This window comes from Canis lupus, chromosome 24 (genome assembly GCF_003254725.2).
Source record: "Canis lupus dingo isolate Sandy chromosome 24, ASM325472v2, whole genome shotgun sequence".
NCBI classification, from domain to species: Eukaryota; Metazoa; Chordata; class Mammalia; order Carnivora; family Canidae; genus Canis; species Canis lupus.
The window spans coordinates 30623485-30650909 of record NC_064266.1 but is presented as its reverse complement, the minus strand read 5'-3'; the positions used below and the strand labels follow the sequence as shown (position 1 = coordinate 30650909).

The 27425-nt window shown below is 43.3% G+C and overlaps 1 protein-coding gene across 13 annotated transcripts in view; it reads left to right on the top strand.

Annotated features, from left to right (window-relative positions):
• The window catches only part of PTPRT (protein tyrosine phosphatase receptor type T), a 1044320-nt gene that overhangs the window by 430421 nt on the left and 586474 nt on the right, over window positions 1-27425 (top strand). For all 13 annotated transcript variants that reach the window (XM_035705859.2, XM_049100205.1, XM_049100203.1 and 10 more), the window contains exon 7: window positions 14429-14722. In XM_035705859.2, coding sequence (XP_035561752.2) covers window positions 14429-14722 — 294 coding nt within the window. The remainder of the gene's footprint in view (window positions 1-14428; window positions 14723-27425) is intronic.

Here is a 27425-nt window from a genome sequence, read left to right as displayed (position 1 = left end):
GTTGTGGCATGGTTAGATACCGACTTTCATCAAATGCTTCGTTGGCATTTCCTGGGATTGTTGAATGATTTTTATCTTTCAGTCTGTTAATATGATGAGTTATACTGGTTAATTTTCTAATATTAAACTGTTCTTGCAGTCCTGGAATAAACCCAGTGTGGTCACGATCTATTACTCATTTTATGTATCACTGGATTTGGTTTGCTAATATACTGTGTAGACTTTTTATCTCTCTGTTTATGAGAGAGATTGGCCTAGAAATTTCTTTTCTTGTGATATCTTTGTAAGGTCTTGGCATGACAGTTATCCTAGGCTTGTCAAATGAGTTTGGAAGTATCTCTTCTGTATTCTGTGAAAGAATTTGTGTAAAGATGGTATTCCCTTGAAACCTTTTATGCATGTAAAAACTCAAGCTTATTTTACCTTCTATCTTCAAGTAGAGTTTTGTCCCAGGAAGGCATTCTGTCTAAAAATTCTGTCACTTTGTCGATACCCTCAGAGGTTGCTCTGTGTCTTTTTGGGTTAACCTCTGTCTGTGCTTAAGATGTACATGATGAAGGTACCTAGTGGTATCTAGAAGAGTGTCTGAAATGTGATACCCAGGAAATATGCCGCCTTCTCCCTCATATTCTCTCCCTGCCACAGAAGTACCTGGCTGCAGTGGGCTGTGGTGGGTGCCAACATGAAGCCACCCATCCTGTTCTCAGAGCCTGGTGTCCACCTGTCTGAGTCAGAAATGTGGCCTCTGGTCTATGAGAGGACAGAGACCCATGGACCTTGCTGTGTTCTGTTGTTCCTAAGTCCTTTCCCAGTGGGCTGCAGTGTAGGCCTGATGCTAACTCTGTCTTCATGCTGGCTGGCAGACTGCAGAGGCAGCCCCTGGTGGAGCCATGGGTGGGGCTGGGGGTGTGTGTGTGGAAGAGGCCATTTTTTCAGTTCCTTTATATAAAGGGGGCATCATTCACCTCTTAAACTCTCTGCACAAACTGTTTAGGCTGTTGTGGGCAAGCTTCCTAATCCATCTGGACACCTTCTCCTGATACTTTCCAGCAGTGGATATTTGTAGTCACTTGGGCCTTTTGAGCAGCTTAGAAACACAGCCCTCAACACCCCCCCCCCCATACCCGGATATGCTGAGGAGAGAAATTTGCAAAATAACAATATCTCTAAAGCCCCAGCTCCCTTCCTGTGCTCTTTCACTGCGGTTGGTAGCATAGCAACTGATGGAGCTGCCTGGACTCTGGTTGCCCTGAATTGCATCTTCCCTGCCTCCCTCCCTCCCTTCCTCCCCAGCACCTCCTTTCCCTTTACTCCTGCTTTTCTCAGACGTGTTCTGTCAAGACGGCTGCTATGTTCTCCCCCTGGTCCTTGCTGTGTGGCCTGACCCGGTGGGAGATGAGCGGCTCCCTCATGCTTAGAGCTGAAATTGATTTCATTACATGTGCTACAGGAGCCCCAGATGCCCTAGTGCTCCCCAGATGCTCAGAGAGGAGATCACGGGAGGCTTGAGGAATGGTGGAATGACCCTTAATGCAGGGGGCTATGGGATGGGGAGAGGGACAAGAGCCGGAGGGTGTGAGGGGTGGGAGGAGGGAATAACTGACACTTATCTGAGGCCTGTCATGCTATAGATATCTGCATTTGGTCTTCACAAGGACCCAGTGAGATAGGATCCATTACTCTGGTTTTATACATGGAAAAACTGAGGTTCAGGGAAATTAATTAAATTGCCCAAAGTCATAAAAATAAGTGATAGAGGTTATAGGCCAAACTCTCTGTCTGACTGCCCATTACAAGGGAAAATGAATATGAAAATGCAGAGAGATGGAGTCCAGAGTACTGGGCCTTGTGTGCAGAAGCCAGTACAGTGCCCTGGGATGCTGGGCAGGGGGTCTGAGATGGATATTTCATATCTACACCAGGCAGGCATTGTGGAAGTCTGGGCTCTGCAGGTGTGCATGTGCCCAGGACTCACCTGGCCTGTTGGATCCTAATCTTGTGCTTGTACTGGTCCCTTTGCTGCGCCTTCGATCCAATCAGTGATCAAGTCCTGGCCTGTGCCCTAAACCTGAGTCTAGTCCTCTTCCTCTCCAGCCCCGTGGCCATTACCTTGGTCCAGACATCCGTCATCTCCCTCTCAGTGATGGACATGACGTCCCCTGACTCAGATGCCTCTCCTTCAGCTTCATTCTTCACCCTACATTCAGGAGTAATCCAGAAAGAACAGGTGCCTATATCACACCACTCCTTACAAAGTCTCAGGCCAAAGCCCTGACTCCTCAAGAAGACCTTTCCTTGTCTGGTCCCTGTTGACTTTTACATTTCTCCCTCCCCAATCTTATGCTCCAGCGGGCTGTGCCATTCTAGAATGACACAGGCTCTTCTCATCTGTCTGAAGGCTCCTCCTCCCCAGATGCCGGTTAGACTCTCTTCTTCTTTTATGATTTCATGATCTGATTTCTCCAGGATGTCTTCCCTCATTTCCTCCATCTGATTTCCTACTCAAAGAACTTCCCTAGGGCTGCTGTAACTAATTACCACAGACTCAGTGGCTTAAAACATAAAAATTCATTATCTTACAAATATGGAGGTCAACAGTCTACAGTGGGGCAGCAGGGCTACATTTCCTTGGGCTCCAGGGGACAGTCTGTTCCCTTGCCTTCTGCAGTTTGTAGAGGCTACTTGTATTCCTTGCTGGTGGCCCCTTCCTCTGTGTTCAAAACTAGCTGTGCAGCATCTCTCAGCCCCTCTCTGGCTCTGATTCTTCTGCCTTCCTCTCTCACTTACACGGGTCCTTCTGATTACATTCGGTCCGTTCAAGACTTCGTCACGTCTTCAGAGTTGTTTTTGCCATGTAAAGCTGGGGGATTAGGGCGTGGGCATCTTCTGAGGGCCACTCTTCTGTGTACCACACTCCTCTCTGTGTCCTCTAAACCCTGGCCTGCTGCTGTCCAGCCTTGTCACAGCATTTTGCCCCTTATCGATTCCTGTGTCTCTCTCACTCGCTGTGGCCTCTTTGGTTCTTCCAGGGTAGAGACAGTTATTGGCTTTGACTCCCTATCTTCCGAGCATAGAATCAGCCCTCAGTATTTGTTCTTGAACAACAACAACAAAAAATTACCTCCCTGGCTCTTATCTGCTCACCTCCCTTCTGCTGACCCCAGTGTTAGGAGCAATGGGCCGGTTAGGTGCATCGGTGGGACTCGCAGACCAGAGCAAGGCATCCCAAGTCCAAAAGCCACCAGGTCATAGCTGCATGATCTTGGACAAGATTCTCAACCTCTGTGCCTTCGTTTGCTCGCATGCGAAGTTGAGATTATTCTACGATCTTCTTCTCTCAGTCAGGATCCAGGAAGGAAATCCCAAAGAAATGGTGGAATGACCACCATTAGGTGGTCAGAGAGTAGATACTTCAGAGAGTTTTATTGAAGGGAGTTACACAAGTGTTGGGAGGTTGCCAGAACACACATGGGGCACTAAGGTAGCCAGGAATTGCAGGAAGCATCTATCACACCCAGGACCTGTGGTAACCCAAGGGAATAGGAGTGTGGAGGACAAACCCTGCTGGGTGATGCTGGGCCCTCTGAAGAGGGAGGCCATAGATGGTAATGCTTCTGCAGGGTCAGATGGGAGATTTCCCAGCATTTTCTTCCCTCTTCCACCTTTCTGATCTCTGCAGAGAGCCTCCACTGGTAGGACTGAGCAAAGGCTGGCAAGGGAACCCGAGGTAAAGTTTCTAGAATCCCTGTCCCAGAGTCACAGATCCAGTTATAACAGGGTGGGCTTGGATCCAGAAGACCAGAGGTATATAACTAAGGTTTACAGATGGTTTCCTTGTCTGCTTGTCTGTAAAATGGATACTATGATAGTGCTTACTTCAGGGTGTGATAGGAGGAGTAAAGGAGTCTGCATGTGGTAAATCCTGAGGTAGAGCCTGCATTTGCCCTCGTCCACTGGGGTTGAGAGAGCATTTGCCCTTGTCCACTGTTCATCCTGCACGTGTTACTGATTGGATGTCTCTGGAACTCAGAGATTCAAACTGGCCAGAGCCCGAGTTCCTTCCACTCAATTTTCTATAGCCTGCCTGCTGGATGGGGTTGGGGCAGGAGAGGCAGACGGTGCCTGTGCACAGACCTGTGCTATTCCAGGACCAGATGTTTCTGCAGTGCTCTGATTCTGATTCTGACCAGAATCCTGGCTCTCCTGGGCCCCTCCCTCGGAGAAAGAGACTCCCGATTAATACTTTCTTAGGACTCTTGATTAGCAGGCAAGGAAAGAGAGGCTCTTCTAGAACGATTACTTTGTTCTTAATTCTGGGAAGTGGCCCAGCAAAGAGTAATCTCCAAACTATCGAGGCGCTGGGGGAAGAAAGAGGAGCCAGGAGCAGACAGAGTGTTACAGATCATGAAATCTCGCCTGGTGCTAGGTCATTACTGAATTATGCATTTTTTTAAATGACTGCATTGGTTGTAATATGACTGTGTTAAGTAGACCGTAATACTCCTAAATGTATTTGCTTGTGAAAATATTGGCAGGAGTATACTCTGACATCACTGTGGCCCCTTTTTATCCTGACACAGGAAAGGGAATGCATTTAATAGAATCCTTGTGTCTCTGGATGGGGGCAGGGGCACAAAATAAGGGCACCAGCTGGGTTTCCCACCAACTGCTGGTTGGGAAGATGTAGACAATAGTGGAACACAGCACACTTGTGACGAACTAGGGCTGCCCTGAGACTGTTGCTTCTACTACCTCATGTGATCCTAATGGCAAACGCATATGAGGGAGTTGTTGTCATCCCCATTTTTCAGATGAGGAAACTGAGCCAAGGAGAAGTTACCTAACTTTCCTAATATCTTACTTTGGATTTCTCCAAAAGCAGACTCTGAGACAACTGTTTGCAAGTAATTTTTTTGGAATTTGAAGAGAACACTGGTAAAGGGAAGGCGAAGTGAGGCAGGAAAGGAAGGAAGACTGCTAAAGGGCACGTGAACCACAGCTGGTAGTTTCGGGCCGGGGGATGGTATCTGATGCTCAGCCTCTCACTAGAGATCCTTTGAAAGACTAAATAAAACAGGCCCATTGTCCCACCGAGGATCCAGGAAACTGGGATGTTTATCTATCAACTCTCCTTCATCACTGGGAGAATTGTTACTGGGAGCTGGGAGCGGTAATATCCTGGCTTGCCATCGAAGTCTGGCAGCTGTAGAAAGCTACTGGACAGGGAGATGTAGGAAGTCATCAATGCATGGCAGTATTATCCACTGAAACTACAAGTGACCTCTAGGAAAGTCTAGAGAACATGGTCTGGGTGCCACCAGAATCTGCTGTATACGGCCAAAAGGTGGGTCTGCCATAGAAAGAAGTTGCTTAGATTTCTAAGAAATACTATGGCAGAAAAGGGAAGAATAATGTTCACGGATGGTTCATCTCCTTAAATACCACACTGGGGGGGATCCCTGGGTGGCTCAGCAGTAGAGCGTCTGCCTTCAGCCCAGGGCATGATCCTGGAGTTCTAGGATCGGGTCCCACATCAGGCTCCCTGCGGGGAGCCTGCTTCTCCCTCTGCCTGTGTCTCTGCCTCTCTCTGTGTCGCTGATGAATAAATAAATAAAATATTAAAAAAAACACATTGGGGAGGGAAGAACTGCTGGGGTGCTCCAGGATGAAGCCCACTGTGGAGAAGGCCCTGTGATAGGGTCTAGGGACACAGGTAGAGATGGCTTGGTGTTTGTTCTTCAGACAGATCCACCAGCATGTGGTCATGAACTGTACAAGTTCTGTGATGAATTTGTGCCTGGGAGCACTGAGTGGCCTGTCCACTACAGAGGACACTGTTGATAGGCACAGTCCATGTCTCCTTCCCCTGGCCGGCACCCATCCCCTAGTTGCCATGAGTATGTGAGCTAGTGGCTCACAATTGCCCCTTGTACTGGATTGAATATTGATTGTTTCCCCCTCCCGCCAAATTCATGTTTCTCCTAGAGCCTCAGAACATGACCATATTTGGAAATAAGGAGGATTTTTGCAGATGTAATTTATTGAGTTGAAATGATGTCATACTGGAGTAGGGTAGGTGCTCATCTAGTATGTGATTGGAATCCTTATCAGAAGAGGGACATTTGGACATAGACACACAGACATACAGGGGAGAAGGCCACTGATGACAGAGGGAGAAATCAGATAGACACACCTCTAATCCAAGGAAGATCAAGGATTCTTAGCAAGCACCAGAAGCTAAAAGTGGAAGGAAGGATTCTTTTCTGGAGGTTTTGGTAGGGGTAGGGAGGTGGGGGGAGGGGGGGCATGTCCCTTCTGGCACCTCGATTTCAGACTTCTCACTTCTAGAACTGTGAGACCATAAATTTCTGTGGCTTTAAGCCACCCAGTTTGTAGTATCTTGATACAGAAGCCCTAGGAAACTATTACACTCTTCCCGGAGTAACTCCTCAGCCACGTGGATGCTCTTTGGCTGAGGAACAATGCCTGCACCCCTTGAGCAGCCTCTACCCAATTAATGACACAAGGGTACAAACAGCTGACACCCTTGCCTCAATGGGAGATGAGTGAGGTGGTGCACTTTGTGCTCCAGAGCTCCTTTGGGATCAGACTGATCTAGTCTGCAGCCCATATTACATCCATCCTTAGCTTCCTGACCTTTGTCCTACCATTACTCCTCCTCAGAATTCCTCCAGTCACTTGCCCAGAATCCTTGTCTCAAGTTTTGTTTCTTGGGACCCTGAGCTGAGACACCCATTGAGCCCAGAGAACAGAGAGCCTTGAGGTAATATCCAGGAGGGCATCCCAGAGGAGAACACACTCTTAAAGACAAGAAATATGAGTCACCTGGAGAAGGGGAACAGTGAAAGACTATTCCAGAGAAATTTTGTGTGTCCATAAGACCAACCCTTTTAGTATATCAATCCCTCCATCCTTGAGTCATGATTTTGATTCACCTCAAGGTGGACTGGGGTCGGTCTTCCTTAGAGAAAAAATTACTTGGAAGACAGACTCCAGTTCTGTCACTAAGAACAGTGACAGGTGGATCCAATTTTGCAGTACATATTAGCTGCCACTGCAGTCATTTGGGATTATTATTACGATTTTCATCAACTTCACCAATATATCACAGTGTTTCAAATTAAGATGCTGAAGTCTAAGAATTGTTTGCTTTGTTTTTTTTTTTTTTGTTTTGTTTTGACAGAGATGTGTTTTTAAAACTCTTGATGCTTATAGGAACTTTCCAGTCTTTCAAAATACTATCAGTTGGTGCTTAATTTTAAGTCTCATCATTGATTTTGCCTGAAGCCCACCATGTTATTCATACTCTGCAAACTCAGATCTTCACTTATTTCAAAGAAATTTTCTTTGGCTACGTCTTTGATTATTGTTCTGTTCTACTTATTTCATGTCTTTTCCCCAAGCATTTCCAGTTCTTAGCATGGATACCCATTCACTCTTCTTTGTAACATTCTCCTCCTTGCTCTCTTTCATTTCTTTGCAACCCCAACCTCTTATTTTGGGAAAATTTATCAAATATTTTCTTTGCATAAGACATCCAATATTTATTGAACATTGACCCTATGTTCAACTGGGGCACAAAGTTCTAATTCTGGTAGGCATGTACTGGTAAATTAGTGCTGTGTCTACTTGGATCTGTTCAGGGACCTCATGGGTCCACACAAGGGAGGAAGAAGTGGAATTTCTCCTGTTGACAATTCACAGTCAAGATAGAGTTAGTGAACATATGCACATAGCATCTCTATAGTCCTTGGTAGAGCCTTTAGATCCCTCTCTAATTAAAATTCTAAAATAGACTTTAATTCTAAAAATGAAAAAGTGGGGAGCCTGGAAGATTGAGTGGTTTGTCCAGGGTCACAGAGCTGGTTGGTGGTAACGTCAGGGCAAAGAAAGATTTGGACCCTGACTCCAAGCTAGTTTCCCGTTTTCCTTTTTGATCCTTAATTCGTTATTTTATGAAATGGTCTTGCATGCCACTCAGTGGAATATCTAAGGAGGGTGATGCTTTGAGCACCCACTGTGTCATGCAGCTGAGTAGTCCTGAAGCAGAATGGAAAAGAAAAAATGGGCCTGATTTGGTTAAAAGTAAAAGGAAAGATGTTCTAATCAGGAGAAATGGCTGTGCAAAAGTATGGAAGTAGGAATGATAAAAGAGTGTGAGGGTCTGTGTGTATGTTGGTGGGTAGGGTGGCCTGGGGGCACTATTTACTGACTCATGGGTAGGTAAATAGTGATGTGATCAGAAAGATGATCAGATACGGGGTGGAGGGTGGTGGAAAGTGTCAGAGGCCAGGTTCTGTCCACCTAAAACATGTGGAGGCTTACTTCATGTCCTATAGCAATATTTAGTTTTTCTCAAAAGGTTTGATTTCTGTCTAGAGCAGACAATACATACGCACAAAGCTTGCTCTCTAGCTATTTGAAGCACTTTTGCTCTCTGTAGGAATTTCTGGGGAGTCAAACTGTTACAAGTGCTCACAGCAGGAAAAAGAAAGACAGGATTGGTCTGGAGATTGCTGCCTGAGGATGAGGCGGAATTATACTAAGGGGTCACCTCACCACCTACACGTTGAAGGAGAGCGTAGGCAGGTCCAGGGTAGTTGCTGCTCAGGACATGTATATGGATGGCTCACGGGGGCTTCTCCTTGAAGTGCTTTGATGCCTGGTTGGAAGGGACCAATGCCATCTCCCAGCTCAGCTCCTTGAAGGCCAGACTTTCTCCCTCTGGATTTGGTTCCAGACTTTGTCAGCAGAGAGTGCCATCAAATATGAGACACTTATTCCTGGCTTTGCACAGGTGAGGTACAGGGTCAAGTAGAAAGAGGGCATTGGTAGTTTCATATGTGAAAAGGCTCATGGATGAAAACTGGTGTGTGTAACAACCTCTTTGCAGGAAAAATAGTCTGAATTTAAACACCTGATGATGCTGATAGAATTATTTGGAAATAAATGATATGGGATTAAAGGCTCAGTACCTTCAGATATTCTGGGTTTCAGCTTCAGGTAAAATTTAGTGTCATTCTTCCTCCCTGCTGGGTTGCAGACAGGCATATTTTTTTTGTTTCTTTATTTTTCTTCAACATATTGTGCACACATTGCAAAATACCTATATTTTAAGTGTACAGCTTCATGAGTCTTATACAACCCAGTCAACATTCCAAAATTTTTATGATCCCAGAGGGTTTTCTCAAGTCCTTTTCCAAGCATTCACCTGACCAGAGGTAACATTGTTCTGATTTTTATTATTTTATCACCCAGATCAATATGTGGTTCATTTCAGTACTCCAGAAAGTTCTTTTGTGCCTTATCCCAGTGAGTACCTACTCACATAGGTAACTGTAATTTTAACTTTCATCATCATAGATTAATTTTGCCCCTTTTTGAACTTTTCATATAAACAGAATCATCATGGATTCTTTTCTTCTTTTGCATAATGTAATTTTGGGATTGGCCCATGTCGTATGTGTCGGTAGTTCATTCCTTTTTCCTTACTGTGCAGTATTCTGTTGTATGGATGCACATCATTTGAATGATCCATAAGCACACACCTGGGCTTGGCTCATCCTCCAATTTCCTCCTCCTCCTCAGCTTCTGAATTACCTTCTTTTCTTCTTACTCCTCTTTCAGTCCTTGAGTGAAAGCTAGTATGTGAGCGGCTGATAACCAGATTGTGTCTTGTTTGTTTACTGCTGAATCCTCAGTGCTCAGAACAGCGTGCGATAGATAGCAGGTGCTCAGTGTTTGTAGAATGAGTGAACTAATGAATGTTCTGAATACCTAGTTTTAATTGTTTACCAGTCTGGCCCTGGGTAGTACCTTCTCAAGCATCTCAGAACTATAGGACCCCCAAAGGCATTCTCTCTTTGCTCATAAACTTAACATGAATTGCAGGCCCATGGGTTACAAGCTCTCTCTGCAAGAGCTTCCTTAACCTCTGGACCAGATTAGGTCCCTTCATAGGCTTCATAACTGCCTCTGCCACCCCTGTCATGACCCTCATTCCATTTTATTGTCATTGCTGCTTTAATTGACTGCCTTACCTTCTCATTCCATGCATCCAGAGAGCCTGCATTTCTCTCTACCACTAAAGTCCACGTACTCAGCACTCTGTTTGGCACCTGAGAAGCATAGAGTATGTACTAGTTGGGGTTTCTTTCACAGAGAGTTCTGTCAGGTTGTTCATCTTAAAACCACGATAGTTAGACAAAGCCCTTCGTGAAGAGAAGGGTGAATTTGAAAACAGCCTCTGCTATGGACTGAATGAATGTGTGTCCCTCCCTTTCCAAATTCATATATTGAAGCCCTAACCCCGGATGTGATGGTATTAGGAGTTGGCAGCCTTTGGGAGGTGATTAGGTTTAAATGAGTTCATGTAGGTGGAGCTCCCGTTATGCAATTAGTGCCCTCATGAGAGGAGGATGAGACCCAAGATCTCTCTTTCTCTACCATGGGAGTACATAACAAGGAGCAAACCAGGAAGAGAGTTCTCACCAGGAACTGAATTGGCAGACATTCTGATCTTGGACTCCCTAGCCTCCCAGACTGTAAGAAATAAATGTCTGTTGTTTGAACCACCTAGTCTTTGGTATTTTATTATAGCAACTCAAGCTTCTAAGCCAGCCTTTGTAGAATATGATATGATCTATATATACAATGAAATATTACTCAGCCATTAGAAACGATGAATACCCACCATTTGCTTCAACGTGGATGGAACTAGAGGGTATTAGGCTGAGTGAAGTAAGTCAATCAGAGAAGGACAAACATTATATGGTCTCATTCTTTTGGGGAATATAGAAAATAGTGAAAATGGAATAAAGGGGAAAGGAGAGAAAATGAGTGGGAAATATCAGAAAGGGAGACAGAACATGAGAGACTCCTAACTCTGGGAAAGAACAAGGGGTGGTGGAAGGGGAGGTGGGTGGGGGATGGGATGACCTGACCGGGTGATAGGCACTGAGGGGGGCACTTGACGGGATGAGCACTGGGTGTACTATATGTTGGCAAATCGAACTCCAATAAAAAATATATATAAAAAAAGATTTCTACTTAGGATATAGCATTTCATGGGTAGGATCATGTTTTTATGTATAAAATGTTTTAGCCCAAATGTTAAATCTATGAACGTGTTGGGTGGGTCATGGCCATGAGGACCTACCTACACATTTACTTTGTGTTGTCCCATGGAATCTTAGCATGTTTATCTTGACCCAGATGATTGGGAACCTGGAAGCACTCGGTCTGTGAACCTCACATCAACTTCCATTTCCTTACATGACTATACTCCCAACTGCTAGCCCCTTCAACAAAGGGTGGCTTTGGGTTCCAAAGAAGTGTAAACTATTATGGGCATGTGGTCTGCCAGGAGGATCTCTGTACATTTCCTTTATTTTCAACATAGCCTCTTCAGGAGTTCATGTAAAGGCTTTAGAAGGGCTCCTGAATTTCTGAAATGGTGGGTGTAACTCTCAGTAACAGGCTTATGTGCATTTTCCTGGGAAGAGAGGCTGGAATTTCTCACCAGGTCTTTGCAAGGGTCTATGCATCCTCAAAAGTTAAAAACTACTAGGGACGTTTCCTCAGGATCATCTTTCTGGCTAACTACATAAACATCTGAAGCCCAAGAAGCAAAAGGCAGAGGCAGGAATGCTATGTGGACCCTGACTTCTGATGCTCTGCCCCCACCTCCTTCTAGTTAATAGGCCATGGACCCTTCTGGGCCTTGGTTTGCATTCTGAAGACTCTAGCTATTGGATTAGATGGCCTCCTAGATTTCTTGCACTGTCTGGTTGAGTAGTTCATGTTAAAAGAGAAGAACTGACAAACGCAGTCTTTCTGTTCATTTAAAAAAGGGAGGTGTTTACCCCCCCAAAAAAAATAATAATAAAAATAATAATTGCGTGTCTCATCCCTACTTCTCTCTCTGAGCCACTCGAACATGTGACTTATAAAGAATGCCAATTATAAATCAGAGGATTACTAACAAAAGAGAAAACAAAACAATAATCTGGTGGCTGCTTAGAGCCAAGTACCTGAAGTGCTATGATGTATTTCATGATAATCTCTTGAGGGGACAGAGGGAGAGAAAACAGCATTGGCTAGACTGCACAGGGACATGTGAACTCCTAAGTCATTTGAGATGGAGACATTTATTTACTCGAGGGAATGTTTGTTACTATATTGTACCTACCATCAGAAATACGTAGCAAGAGACCAAACATTTGGCAAGCCTGGTACTTTATTTTCTTTCTGATGGTCAGCACTTTAATGCTAATGCCTGAAATAGAGCAAAAACCATGGTGTAAAGTCGATGGGAGAGAGCTTAATGTGGTCACTTGGGCAAGCCCCAAAGTATTGCAGTCTGCTGCTCTTAATTCTGTCCAGGGCCAGCCTGTGAATAATTATATTAAGGAGTTGGGCAGAGTCATCACAGAGCTACAAAATACCACTCTTGGGGCCTCCCTGGAAACTGATGGGAACTCTGGAGAGTTGACAATGGGGATCAGAGAGTCTATATATTTAAAATGCACAAAGGATGAGCCCAGAAATTATCTGCCTGCTAACCTAACTTCTCTACCTGAAACAAATTATCCAAAAATCAATTTGCAAACACCTTTGAGATAACAAGGCCTTGAGTAATAACCTTCATGGCTTTGTAAAGAAAAGCATCTAGCTTGACTAATCTGCTTAATTTCCTTCTCTGACCAAATGGCAGGCTTTAATAGAGGCAATCTGAAGTTGTCCCTTAAGATTTGTTTCAAGTCACACTGAGAAAATATTGTCCACCTCTGTTTCATAGCAATTATTCTGTCTCTGGAGAATCTTTGTGGCTAGGTAATTAATTAGAAAGCAAACACAGAATGAGTCTGATCTATCCTGAAGCTCTCACCTGAGTTCCACAGTGAAACCTGTACCTGCCTTACCCACCTGCATAGCCCAGAGGCCCTCCAAAAGTTGTATTTCACCCCTAGATGCCTCCTCCTCCCTCCACTTCCTAATTCTACTCTGGTTATCACTAAATTGTTCATACCCATTGACAGATTCGATTTCTGTTGGCAGTTGCTTCCAAAAAATAAAAATAAATAGGAGAAACTGGAGTCATTTGCACAAAGATGTTCACTGCAGCATTATTTACCACAGCAAAACTTGGAATAACTCACTAGTTAATGTGATTACCTGACAGATCTTTCTGTAGATCTTTAAGACAGTGATGACAAAGTCTATGTTGTAAATGAAGTCTTTAGAATGTAGTAAGTGAGGGAAGAAAAACACTGGGTCTTTATGTTGCTGTAGCTGGATGAAAAAGGCTTAAATATATGAACAGAAATTGGAGCATGGAGAAATATAAATGGTTGTTACTTTGGGTGGTAGGGAAGGGGGCTTATTTTCTCTTTATTCTCATTTTCTATATTGTTCCACTTGCTATTTTTTGCTACAGACAAAATTGACAAATATATCCACTTTGATTTTTAGAAAATGAACATTTTAGAGGCAAACAGCTTTCCAAGGGAATATCTGGCGTTGGAAGGGATAAAGATGTGGGTTCCATCCTGCCTTACCTGCTTCATGATCTCCGTTCGGTGCCCCATTGCTTGGGTTCTTTGTTTTTATCCATCAGACTGGAAGTGATAATGTCCCAAGATTCACACAAAGTAATGCATATGAGATTTCTTGGTAAATAAGGAATACAAAGTTAACGTTAATTTCTGCAGCTTTGCCAGTGGACTAAGGATTGCCAGAAAGACTCACCATAAGTGCTGTTGAAATTCTGATTTATTTAGCTGAGGAAATAGAATTTAATGGGGGAGGGCCAACCCAAAGCAGATGCGGGATAACTCCGCATGACTTTTCCCTTGACCCTCGATTCTCATAGCGGACACTGTGTCAGTGACACTCTCCCTCCTGGAGGGATCCCTCTGGAGTTCAGGAAGAAGCTGAATTTTTGCTGTGCCATCATCCTTTTGCTACTTAGGCTCACAGCACTATTTGGGGAGAGCTTCCACTAACAATCTGTGTGTTACTATGAAAGAAACATTTGTAAACCTCAGACTCCCCTGGGCTTTGAACCAAACTCCACTTTAGTAAAGACATGTGCTCGTTTGAGGATAGAAAGCAGAATATTAATCCAGGCAGCTTTGCTGTATTCTAGAAAAACCATTTATCCACAATTGCCTTCTTTCTTTACTGTCTTTAAATGGAGGAGATTTGGTAGTGTGGAAGAAGAAATACTGATTCAGGTATTTACATATAATTTGAGGAAATTCCAGTAGGATATGAATGGAGTTATGAAAGGGATCTGAGCTAGTGTATATGGCTCCCTGGAATTCTGTCCTTGTGTGTACATGCTTGGATTCTTCTCTGTAAACCACTTGGGTCTGACATCCTTTGCTGATTGCTTGTCTTCCAGAGCCTCCCACACCCATTGCCCCCCCAGAGCTGCTGGCCGTAGGGGCCACATACCTGTGGATCAAGCCAAATGCCAACTCAATCATCGGGGATGGCCCCATCATCCTGAAGGAGGTGGAATATCGCACCACTACAGGCACCTGGGCTGAAACCCACATAGTTGACTCTCCCAACTATAAGCTGTGGCATCTGGACCCTGATGTGGAGTATGAGATCCGGGTGCTGCTCACACGACCAGGGGAGGGAGGCACGGGACCACCAGGGCCTCCCCTCACCACCAGAACCAAGTGTGCAGGTAAGAACTTCCTTATGACTACATTTTGAGAGGTTGGAGTTCTGTGACAGTCATTTCTAAACTTCTTTGATGGGAGTGTGCTTCCTTTTGTGAAGAGCAACAGTCAGGGTTTTGGTCTTGCCTTAGAGGACCTCCTGGCTCTGGTGTCAACTCTGGAGATCACCTGGCTATGACCATGATTCATAGAGCCTCTTGACTCCAGCTATGTCATGGAGAGGTTCCTGGTTCTGACACTGTGTCAGTGGGACACTGGTTCTGTCTCTCCAAGGACTTCTGGTGCCTCTGTGTGTGTGAGGCTTCCTAGTGCTCAAAGTGACCCTGAGGGCTCCTGGCCCTGTATGCCTTATAAAGGTCTCGTTTGCACTATATCTCAGAATGCTCCTGCTTTTTGTTACATATCTTAAGGTGTTTGTGACTTTGACTTCTTGTTACATATCTTAAGGTGTTTGTAATTTTGACTCCCTTGGCTGGGCCTGTGACCCTGATGAGCCCTTGGTTTTTATAGTTTCCCTGAGGGTTCCTGGTCCACATTCTGTCTCTGAAGGGTTCCTTGTGCCAACTATCTTGGGGCCTCCTGATTCCAGCCTGAGAGTCTGGACTGGGACTGTCTATTCAAGGGCCCCCTGAATTCTGTATCTCTGTAAGCTCCTGGCTCAGGGTACTCTGGGGGCTTTGGCTTTAACAATTTCTCTGAAGTTTTTGGATGCCGCTCTAAGAGTTTGGTGTCTGGGACTGTGTCTTAGAGGATTCTTTTGATCCAACCATTTTGTATCCCTGGGGACTCCAGGCTTCTATGGTGTTTCCAGTAAGGAACATTGGCTAGGATTGTATCTCTGACTATATCCCTAAGATATTCTGGCTCCGAACATAACTCAAGAAGTTAACTCAGTGTTTTCTTTTGTTTTTTCTTTCAAATCACATTATTTATATCATCTCATTTTTCCTAAGTAACCATTTGATTACTTTTATCTCATATATATGTAAAGAAATAGAGACCCAATATTTTTTAAAACTTTTTGTCCAAACTAGAATTGACCAGTGGCACAGTCAGAATTTGCATTCAGGTTTTTCTGACTCAAATGCCATTGATCATTGGTCACATCACATGAAAACAAAGAGGCATGCGCCATCAGCATGGAATACAGAGGTGAGGCTCTTCCACGGGGTTGGAAAGTACTCTTCACCACCACTGTTGCCCACACGCTTCGACCTTTCTGACATACACTTGAGGGTATGTAGGGAAGTGGCACAGTCAGAATTTGCATTCAGGTTTATCTGACTCAAATGCCATTGATCATTGGTCACATCACATGAAAACATGGAGGTATGCATCATTAGCATGGAATACAGAGGTGAGACTTTTCCACGGGGTTGGAGGAGGGTATGCAGGGAAGTGGCAGTGTGAGCCATTGGCTTCCACTGGGAAAAGGGTCACTGATGACTTCTGCATGGGAAGAAAAGGACCCATCATGACAGTGACCCCGTGGAACAAAAAAAGCAAAACAATTAGTTCTATAATGTGACATATATGTCCTCAAAATTCACTGTGGTATGGGAAGGTATGTAGCAGAAATTATCAGGGTTATGGGAAAAAGTGGAATTGGGGCACAGCACTCATACTTTATCAGCAACACATTTAAACAGTGGCAAAAGTAGGTAAAAGCCATGGCACAGTTTCATGTATATAAATGGTTTGGGATACGCATAAATACTGCAGCGTATATGGGGTATTTCCTTGAAGAGATTGCAAATTTGCTTTGGAAGTGTATGTCAGAAAGGTCGAAGCGTGTGGGCAACAGTGGTGGTGAAGAGTACTTTCTAAATATGGTGGAAAGTTGTGGATGTGGCTTTTAGCACGCCCAGTGAATGGACATAGCAGGTTAATGTTTGAGGTGGATACGTTCTGTGTATCCCTGCATGGTTCCGTTGAGCTGGGTGTAGTTTTCTGTTTCAAAAATGTTTTACATACAGAATCACACATAGCAGATGTGACATTCGTGTTATGCTCAAATTGTCCTCTAATATGTCAGTCGTGTTGGAACACATTCGTGTTGTCAAAACAAGAGCTATAGCAGAATTCACTGTAATCATTCCTGAGTACCTCAGTAGTGCATCTCGATGGCATGTAACCCAAGGTTACTGAGGGTGTCCATTGCTTGGGAATATTCCTTTGAATATTACTGAGCCACTGTGATAAATGGAAATGCCATTTTCTCGATTATTTTCAAAAGTGGGCCTTTTGTAAAATTCCTTATTGAAACCTTATTATGAAACCTACTATTTCAGAAGGACATAAGATTTTGTTATTAAACCAGGTAATACCTTATCTCAGTTTTGCAATTCAATATTCATCCATAAAAGTAATTGATTTGATCTTGCCAGTGAGACTTTTCTCTTTCCGTGGGGTAAATCTAAGAGTTTCCTGGGTTTTTGATCTTTATAAATGATACTTAAAGCACTTTAGCAGCCCCCATGGACTTATTTGCTGATGATCATATAATACATTTTGAAATTCAATCACAAGATGATCATCTCAATAAAAATTTACAATCTATTGCAAACTGTTGCCACGGCTTTGTAATGGATTTTACATGTTGAAAACACAATTGTGTGACTATCACTGTAAAAATTATGAGTTGAAATGCTGTTTGTGGTTTTATATTTCAAAAAATGTTGTTGTTTAAGTAAGTTACAGCTAAAATCTTGAATAACCCACATTTTACAAAATGTGTCATCAAGAACATAATCTTCTTTCCCACATTGCCAATGATGGTAGAATGTTCTTTGCCTCATAATTAATTTTTAAGAGGATTCCAGGGCTGGTATCCATTTATGGATGCTGTTTATTGGGGTGGGTGCTCTTAGCTACCCCCCTTCCTTTTTCTATTATTAATCGCACTGGAAATGTACTCATTATTTTGCAAAACAGAAAATGAGAGAATGTGGAGTGTGGAAGGTATAATTTCTGCCCAGAGGAATTTACAGACTCAGTTAAGATTCCAGCAAAACAGCAAAAAGGGTAAAACGTAAACATAAAGTCGAATATTGAAATAGCATGCTTTGTGGAGAGAAACCGGGTCACTGTGGAAAGGCAGTAGGCAGTGCTTTTAAAATGCTCAGAGCACTGGTTCTCAAAGCATAGTTCCCAGACCAGCAGCATCAGCATTACCTAGGAACTCCTTAGAAATGCAAATTCTCAGACCCCATGCCCTGACCTAATGATTCAGAAATTCTGGGAGTGGAGCCCAGAATCCTGTCCTTTAAGGAGCCCTCTGAGTGATGCTGAGACACACCCACACTGAAGAACCCCTGGTACAACTGTGCCACACCAGCATGCCACTTTCATGGTGTGCCCCTTAGGTTGCTTGATCCTTACGGCAGCTCTGAGAGGTAGATGGAAGGAAGACTGTGGCTCAGAGTCATCAGACCAAGATTGCAGATCGATTCAGTGTTTAGCGCAGAGTCTCTTGGCCCAAGGGACTCCCCATCATGTGGTTTGATGGGGTTTACTCTCCACGCGTCCTTTCGAGGGTGGGCTTAGATGGTAGAGCAGCTGACAACTATGGAGACCAGCTGCATGCTCTCATTCACTGCAGCTGTAGGCCTTTCCTTCAAACATCTGCTGAGCCACTTCCCTGTGCCAGACTCTGTGCTCAGGCTGCAAGTGAGTGTAGCTCAGGAAGATAGCAGAGGGCCAGCTCAAGGGCAGGTGGGATGTAGACTGGTTCATCTAGGTCTGACAGGCCACTGACCAGGTATGTCCTTGGTGCATCAGGAGCGAGGTGGGGATTGTCAAGAGTTTGGCTCCAGAGCAGCATTCTAACCCAATAATCTGGAGCTCGCCTCAGAGCGTGACTCTTAGCCAGTTAATTCAAAACCTAGACAGACTATCTAGGAGAGAAGAAGAGGGCCAGAAACGATGCTTCTAGGCTTCTGGTTTGGATGGCTGAGAGACGAGTGGTGGAACTGCTTTTCAACATGGAAAACCAATAGATGGGTTAGGGGCATGGGAGCAAGTTCAGGCTTGAAGATGTTGGGTTTGGAGTAAAGATGATGCATAGCAGATGATGGCACATGGAAACCTGGAGCTCAGGAGAGATCAGCGGGCTACCTCTTCATCTTCCCTGAGAGCCACCTGATTGCACCTGCATTTTAGAATCAAAGGGACTTCTTAGTACCAGTGAAAGCAGCCTGATTTTCTTTCTTCATGCTACTCCCTTGAGATGCCCCATTCATTTGTTTTTTTCATTCATCACCATGTTCTTTTGCTCAGTTTCATCATTTGCCACCCTTCCTGAGATACAGGCGTGGGGTGCATATGTAATCATGTACATCAGAGTGCTTTGAAAAGCTCAAAATACTCTTCAGATGCCTGTCATAAAACAAATTGTTATTGGTTGCTGCTATTGTTCTGGATGTTGTGGTTATGAATTGTTAAAATGGGAAGTTAAAACAGGAATTGTTAAACTGACTGGTATGTGAAGGGGTGGGGCATATTCTTTTGTTCTTCATCATCTCATAGGAAATCCAATTTCAGAACCTGATGATCCTAGTTTAGACTCTCAAAGGTTTTCTTGTCTAGAAGGATGGGTGGTTTGCCCTGGCACATCCTCATCAACAGACATCCAGGGATAGGAGTTGGGTCCTCGGAGGGCTGTCTGTTGCCAACCCAGTCTCACCTTGAGTGCTGTCTCTGACAGGAAGCTCATGCTCTCCCATAGCAGACCATCTAACTGCTGTGGGTCCTGGGGGGTTACTCTTGCTCTCTACCTAATGTTAGCCAGTTATCACAAGACTCTGGATGGGGTCCTGTGTAGGAGCGGAGTATCCTTTAGGTTCAAAAGAACACAGGCTTCTGGCATCAATATCTGGATTTCACAAGGAGGGCCAAGGTCCACGGCATTGAGAATGGGACCAGGGCCAGCAATTGGAAGGGCAGTGAGACAAGGAGAAGTGAGAACACGCCACCAGGCCAGTTCATCTTTTCTCCAGGTAGTGCTTTCAGTGGTCTGAGCACCTGCTTGGTTGATGCCTTAAAACTATCACCCAGCATCAGACAGGAGAAATTCTCCCTTATCGTCACCCAAATCTGCCTCCATGCCACACTCCCTTATTTATGGGTCTGGTTTTACTCCCAGGAGACAGATCCCCCCTTATCTCAGATATAGATGTTCAGCAGTCCCGTGCTCTCTCTCTTATGCTCTGGAAATCTCTTCCCTTCATCCTCAGAAGCCCTGCTTGAGCCAGACTTTAGGCAGTAACTGTTGTAGAACCACAAAGCAACAATCTGGAAAGCCAAGTGATCCTAAGGCCCCCCCACCTCTGCTCTGCCACCCTGTGATTGCTTGCTCCCTATAAATCAAAGGCCCCTTTGCCTGGGTACCCACTTCATTGTGGTCTTGCGGAGTTCAGATTTTCCAAGTGAAAAGTAACTTTGTGCAGCCCAAAATGTGACACACACTGCTGATTTGGAGGGCTTTCTTCCTCTTCCCTTCACCTGAGGTTTGATTGCACATTATATTTTATTTACATATTTATGGATTCCTACTTGAAGTGATATCTGTCTGTCTCTTTTCTCTAAGGGAATAAAGAGGAGAAATTCAAATTGCTGGGCTCAATGAAGTGAGAGTAGTCATTAGAGTTTAGTGAGAAGAATGGAGGCTTTAGAGCCAAAAAAATTCTCGTTTTTATTTCAAGCTGGTACTTGCTGTCTGGATGGCAGTACACCTGTCTGTGCCTCTCTTTCTTTTCTTCCATTTACAAGAGATTACAATACACTTTTGTTGTGAAGTCTCAATGAGATAAGTTATAAGCCTAGCAGAGAACTGAAAACATAGAAGCCCCTTCATGAACATTATTTGGAAAAAAAAAAAAAAGTCTCAGGCCTAGGAAGAGGGTGTCAGAATCTAAACCAATTCCTTTCGTTCTGGTGTGATGGACCCTGTTGTAAAGGACTTCTCTAGTGCAGTTTCTTTACTTTCTCAGATAGTGATGGGATAGTACAGCAGCTCTAAGCTGTAGGGGAGGCTTGAAACAAAAGGCTTTGCAGGCCAAGGCTCTGGAGTCCTTGACACATGCTTGCAGGGTACAGAGGTGGCTACAGTGGTACCTGATATGGGGGCCCCGGGTGGAGATAGGAGTCGCGCTTTTTCCAGTTTTGTCTTAGTCCCAAGAGAGAAAAGCATGTTATCCAGACCCGTCTCCTTTCTGAGAGGCCGCCAAGGGTTACAAGCGTGAGAACTTGCAAACAAGGAATGGAAGTGAGTCCTGACTCTTGTCAGTGAGCATCCTCAGGTGGGCTCTGTGTTTTCCATCCAGCATGCAGTTCTAGGGCAGGGTGGAGGGATTAAAAGAGGGATCAAGGGTCTAGAAAATCGAACAAAGCCATGTAACTGCCTAGCAAGGCCTTTTTGCTTTTCTTTTTTAATTTCCGTAGGCCTTAGCTTCAATGGGGGGTAGCATTGCCTGGCCTAACTCTTAGGGCTCTGCATTAGAAGCAGATGGCACTTGTTTCTGAGCAGGATGGTGGTGTGAGCCCAGGCATCTAACTCCCATCTCTGTCCCACCATAATCCTGGTGAGATTACCCAGAAGTCTCAGGGAAGCACAGCAGGATCAGCCAATAGCAGTCAAATCACCATCCCATCCAGAGTCAAAGCAAAATCTGGAGCCCAATGGAGAAATCTCCAACATGGTGACAAACTAGGGAAAGAGGGGCTTCCATGCACGCCCCATCATGCTTGAAGGGACATTGATTCCAGAGTCGTGCAGGTGAGCACGCATACTGAAGGCACCCACAGAACTTGGATTATGACAACCACTTGGGCAAAATGATTTGGAAAAGTGATACTCATTCTTCCACCTCCCTTGCCTTCTCCACTTCTTCTGTGGCTTCCTTACCTCCTTCCTCCCCCAGGGCATCAGACCATGGAGGAAGGAGGAGGGGATGAAGAGGGAGAAAAGCTTGCTTTCCCCTTACGTGGTTCAAGAGTTGCAGCATGGGGGCAGCCCCGGTGGCTCAGTGGTTTAGCGCCGCCTTCAGCCCAGGGTGTGATCCTGGAGACCCGGGATCGAGTCCCACGTCAGGCTCCTTGCATGGACCCTGTTTCATCCTCTGCCTGTGTCTCTGCCTCTCTCTCTCTCTCTCTCTCTCTCTCTCTCTCTCTCTGTGTGTGTCTCATGCATAAATAAATAAAATCTTAAAAAAAAAAAAAGAGTTGCTGCATGAACCCAGGGGTGTCTGTATGGGAGCAGACCTCTGCAGGGGCATGAGCTCTCCCTCTCCTTCTTACAGACCCTCCCCCCTCCCTCCCTCTGCACAAACCACATCTACTGGGGCTCCTCACTTGGTTTAGGGAAGATGCGACAAGGTAACGCCTTCTTCCCTTACACCTGTTCACAACCTCCAGGAGTCTCTCCTCTCAGTCTGTGCAGCCTCCTGGGTCCAGCAGGGCGCCTCTTACAGTCTTGAAAAGGACATCTGGAAGCGCCTTGGCTTTTCTCTGGAGAATGTGACAGGACTTACTCCTTAACCTTCTTGGTTTCGTAGCCTTGGGTAGAATTCCCAAGTAACAAGAAAAATCCCATTAAACATCCTATTACTTTTAGATTTTTCTGTTCCCCCATGATCCCTAGAGAACTAGGGCCTGGAAGGTAAAGTACAATAAAGGAACAAACATAGCCTGGGAAATACTCCCTGATTCTTCCTAACCTTAAAAATTGACATTGGAAGAAAAAATGAGCCACAGAGAGGTAGTATGAATGATAATGAGAGCTAGTATGTTTGGATTTTTATTGTTTATCAAACTTCCTGGATTAAAAAAAATAGCTCCCAAGTACTTTAAAACTGGAGGTCAGTCATTCCTCTACTTGTGAAAACCTTGAGCCAACAATGCAAAGAAGATGGATGATTATAGTAATGAGAACCACAATAACCTAGTTTGAGTTTCTGTGATGTGCAAGGCCCATAGCGTTGAGCTTGTTTTGAGGATTTTACTTGTAATTCTTGCAGCAAACTACTGGGGTGGGTATAATTTCTTTCACTGGCTGTCTGGAAGGTAAATGACTTATCCAAGGCCATTTACCTGACGAGGTGGCCTAGCTGGGAACTGAGCATTTAACTACCTAGGTACAAAACTCGAGCTCTTTCTAAAATGACCCCCAGAATTCAGCATCATTATGAAAGCCTAACTCACCATGACCAAGTTGAGTTTATTCCAGAAAGGCACCGATTAAAACATTGAATATTGGAAAAACTATTGGTATAATGCTTCATATCAGTATTAAAGGGTAAAAACCATCTGATCTCCAGAGAACCTGAAAAGTAATTTGAAAAAAAATCAGCTTTCGTTACTGATCAGAATTCTAAGCTAGGAATGGAAAGGGACTTTTTTTTTTTTTAATTTCTAGGAACACATATTCTTATAGCCTCAAAGCCTAAGAGAATAAACCAAAAGGGGGGAAAAAAACGGTTATTAGGATTACTAAGAGATTTGATAGTATGGTCAGACACAAAGCAAATAAGCAAAAATCAATAGCCACATGCCAGTAATATCCATATAAAAATACAATGAAATGTATCCTGTTCTCAAATGCAATTAAAATATAAATACTTAGGAGTGAAATCAAGAAATGTGCTGAAACTATGTATGAAATCATACATGCCAGAGAAGCAAACTAAGAATCATACTCTTAACTCTACAGAACATACTGATGGTCACCAGAAATAGGTGGGGGAAATGGTGATGGGGATGAAGGAGTCAACCTGTCATGATGAGTACCAGGTGATGTATGGAAGTGTTGAATCACTTGTATACCTGAAACTAGTATTACACTGCATGTTAACTAAGTTGAATTAAAGTTTTAAAAATTTAAATATATAGATACATGGATAGTCAGATGGACAGATAGATAAATGAAACTTCAGTGCATATGTTCATACTTTCCTGTTTCTAGTTACAGTCTTGACCTCTGCAAGAAAAAAACAATCTTAACCCTTGTTACAAAGGCAGTAAATAAGTAAGTAAGTAAATAAAACATTGCTGTTTCTTTTATCCAGGATAACTACATTATTTCTGCATTACTGATTAAGAAAGCTAATAATTTTTAGAAAATACAGGCAATTTCAAACCTCCCACCTAAAACTTGAATATATATATGATTTATGAGTAATATTCCTAAGACTATTATAATGAAATATAAAGTAGATAAAAGTGAGCTACTAAAGTTTATAAAATTTTGTAATTCAAAATACCTATACTTACCACAATAAATACAACATTTTTCATAAAAAAGAAAACACACACCTGCAAAACTTTACTGAGGGATGATAAAACAAGACCTGAAAAAATGGAGAGTTATATCATGTAGTTGGGTTAGCAAATTTAATATTGGGGGATTATCAATTCTCCCCAAATTAATTTATGGGTTTAATTCTGTTGCAATCAGAACCCTAATGGGATTCTTTTTGGAACTTGACAAAGTGATTTCAAAATTGATCTGAAATAATATAGAGGAAAAGGCAATATAACACTTTAAAAAAATGGTGTGGGGGACATTTCACCGTGAAATATCAACATGTGTTATAGCTATAATAATTGAAGCCCAGAAAAAAATCCAGTATGTAGTGAAACTAGCTGTTAAAATTTATATGAATGGAAAATTGCTTAACAAATAGTATATTTGTAATTGGTTAATAATTTGGAAAAAATAGGATGCATTGCATATATATTATGATATGCTAAATTAATTCTGAATCGATTAAGAACTTAATAGCAGAAAAAAGCAAGAACCAGAAGAAAATAAATATTGGTCTTTTATTAGGAAGGCCTTTCAGTTCATTGAAAGCAAACACATATGCCATTGAGTCACAGTTTACAAATTTTACTATATAAAAAGAAAAGGAGGAGAAGAAAAACTATACTATATTAACAAAATTCAAAAAGCAAATGGGTAAGCAAGGTGTGGGAAAATATGACAGAATTGAGAAGAAAGGGATAATATTCTTACATAAAAGAACTCTGAGTAACAGATCAATAAAAATGTCATTATGTTGCTAGAAAAAAAAGAGGCCAGAAAGTATTGACAGGTAATTGTCATACAAAATATACGTGGTGAAGAACAAATTTAAAATGTCCAATGTCACAGGTAATCAAATAAATGCATTTTCAACCTATAAGATTACCAAAATATATTTTTAATTGGTAAAAATCAGCATTGGTAAGGAGCAATGCAGCAGTCCCTTAGAGGCATTTCTGCAGGTGGGTTAAGCGGCACAGCATATTTAGAGGACAATTCACGAGTTTTCTTCTAACGAAATAATCATTGCTGCACAAAAGGAGATGTATACATGGAGGTCGTCACTGCATTATTTATAAGGGCAAAACTTGGAAATCATTTAAATGCCCCAACGATAGGAGCATAGTTAAATAAATTCTTGTGCATGCACACAGTGGAATTCTATGCTCGTATTGCAAACCATGTATTTCATAGAATATCTAATTGCATGGGTCATTGTTCATGCTATGATAAGTTAAAAAAATCAGCTTGCGAAACTGCATATGTAATTACTCTCCCAGTTTTTTGAAATATTGATACGCAGCCCACATATCAGGTGGTGAGTTTATCAGAGCTGTAAAGTATTGACCAGAATTCCCCCTCTAAGATCCTGCACCTGGTCTGATCCTGCCCCCTAGGTTCCCAGGGGAGCACTTGTGCCACCCGCACCCCACCCCTTTCACTGCCTGCCCTGAGTTCCAGAATATCATTCTGCTTCTCCTGGCTGCCCCACCTGGACCAAATATGGAACTGGCCTCTCTCTACCATTCTCCCAAAGCTGCATGGACACAAGGCTGTTTCTTCTCTCGATGCTTGGTGGGATGCAGGCAAGGGATTGCATTACTATGCTACCAGCAAACAATTTGAAATCCTTCTGCAGACTTAAAGGTCCTTGCAGTGGGCAGGGATTTTTTACCTTCTTCTCTCCTTCCCAGATCATCCAGGTGATGCAGAGTCTTCTTACTTCCAGAGCAGTTCCACTTTCCCCTGATTGATTCCAGCTTCAGCTCCAGGCCTTTCTTTGTGTATCTTTTCCACTGAAGTGAACAGTAAAAGGAGTATAAGGGAGAGTGGCTAATGCTGAGATCAGATCCTTTCTTTCAATGAGAACAACCTTCCCTTAAAAACATGTTTTATCTGTCCTTACGTGCGGGCACACACACATACACCACATAAATGGCATATATTTATATGTATATATGTGTGTGTGTGTGTGTGTGTGTGTGTGTGTATTTAAAAAGATTGTGGACTGCTGTAAACATTTTCTCTTTATTTTGCTGTGTTGTATGAAACGTATACAACTGAAAAGTAGGCTTCCCCCTCAGAGTCGAATGTGAATGCGAGAGGTGGTTATAAATTGTAAAGCACTCTGTATAAATGTGAGATGTTATTTTTATCATAGTGTATCATTGACATTCTTGGAAGGTACACACACTTGCTGAGCCCTGGGATGCAAACACAGCTTTATGCTGTGTTCAGATGGAGCAGGGGACGGTCTAACTAAGGATGTGCCTTATCTGAGTTGGATTCCAGGTTCTGTCGTTAGGACACTGGGCAACTTTGGGCAGTTTGCTTAACTTCTCTGAACCATTTTTCCTGTTAAATGTGGGTAATACTGCTTACCTAATTAAATAGAAGCTAGGATCATTGATATTAATAGCTAATAATGCATTGAATCTGCTTGCAGCTGCACAGGGAAGGTAAGTATAATCATCACTGTCACTACCAAAGTAGAGAGAGGTTACGTATTGCGTTGCAAGTCTCAATGATTAGGAAGTGGCTAAGGTCAGAACTCTGACTCTAATTCCTGCTCTTACCCAAATGACCATATAAGTATAAGTGATAAGTGCTTAGTAAATAGGAGCTTTTGGCAATTGAACACCCTAGAGACTCTCTCCCTATCCAGGCCCTCCTAACCTGTGAGCCCAAAGACCATCACTGCAGTAGGTTCGAGGAGCAAAGGGTAGCCACTTGCTGTGCTCCCAAAGGAAAGGGATTGATGGTGTGTACCATGAGAGAGGAAAGCCAGCCAGTGTCAGCCATGGTTTCTACATCACACCCACCATTGTCTTGACCCATCCCATTCTGAGATGCTAAGCGGAGCTGTGGCAGGAGCTCAGAGTAGAAACTGGGGCATCTTTCAGGACCCAGCAGGGAGTGGTTGTCCATCCGCCATTACTGTATAGGTTTCCCTAGCTGATGTCTTGAACCACTAGAGGCATAGGCAACTATTCCAACCAACCTGTTTCCCAGCTGTGCCCATGGCTGCTACTTCCTTATTGTCTTCTTGGTCTTCATACTTTAAAATAATGAAGTAGTATTGACACCAAAGCAAATTTTTGGAAAGAGAACATACATTCCATATCCCAATTAATATTTTTTTTTGCTAGTGCATGTTGCCTTTCAATCACTGATCCCATTCTTACCATGTAATTATGCCCCCTGTGCCATTTATAGCCCTCTTCTGTCACTCAGCCCCATAAAGTTAATATTTTACAGGTTCTTAAGGAGTTTTCAATATTGTTTTAATGGCTCATCGTGTCCCTTAGAGTCTAATTACCATAACTTGCCAAACGATGCCTGTATTGTTGGATATTCAGGTGTTTCCAAAGCGTCATCCTCTTCCAGTCTGTATGCTTCTGTTTGAA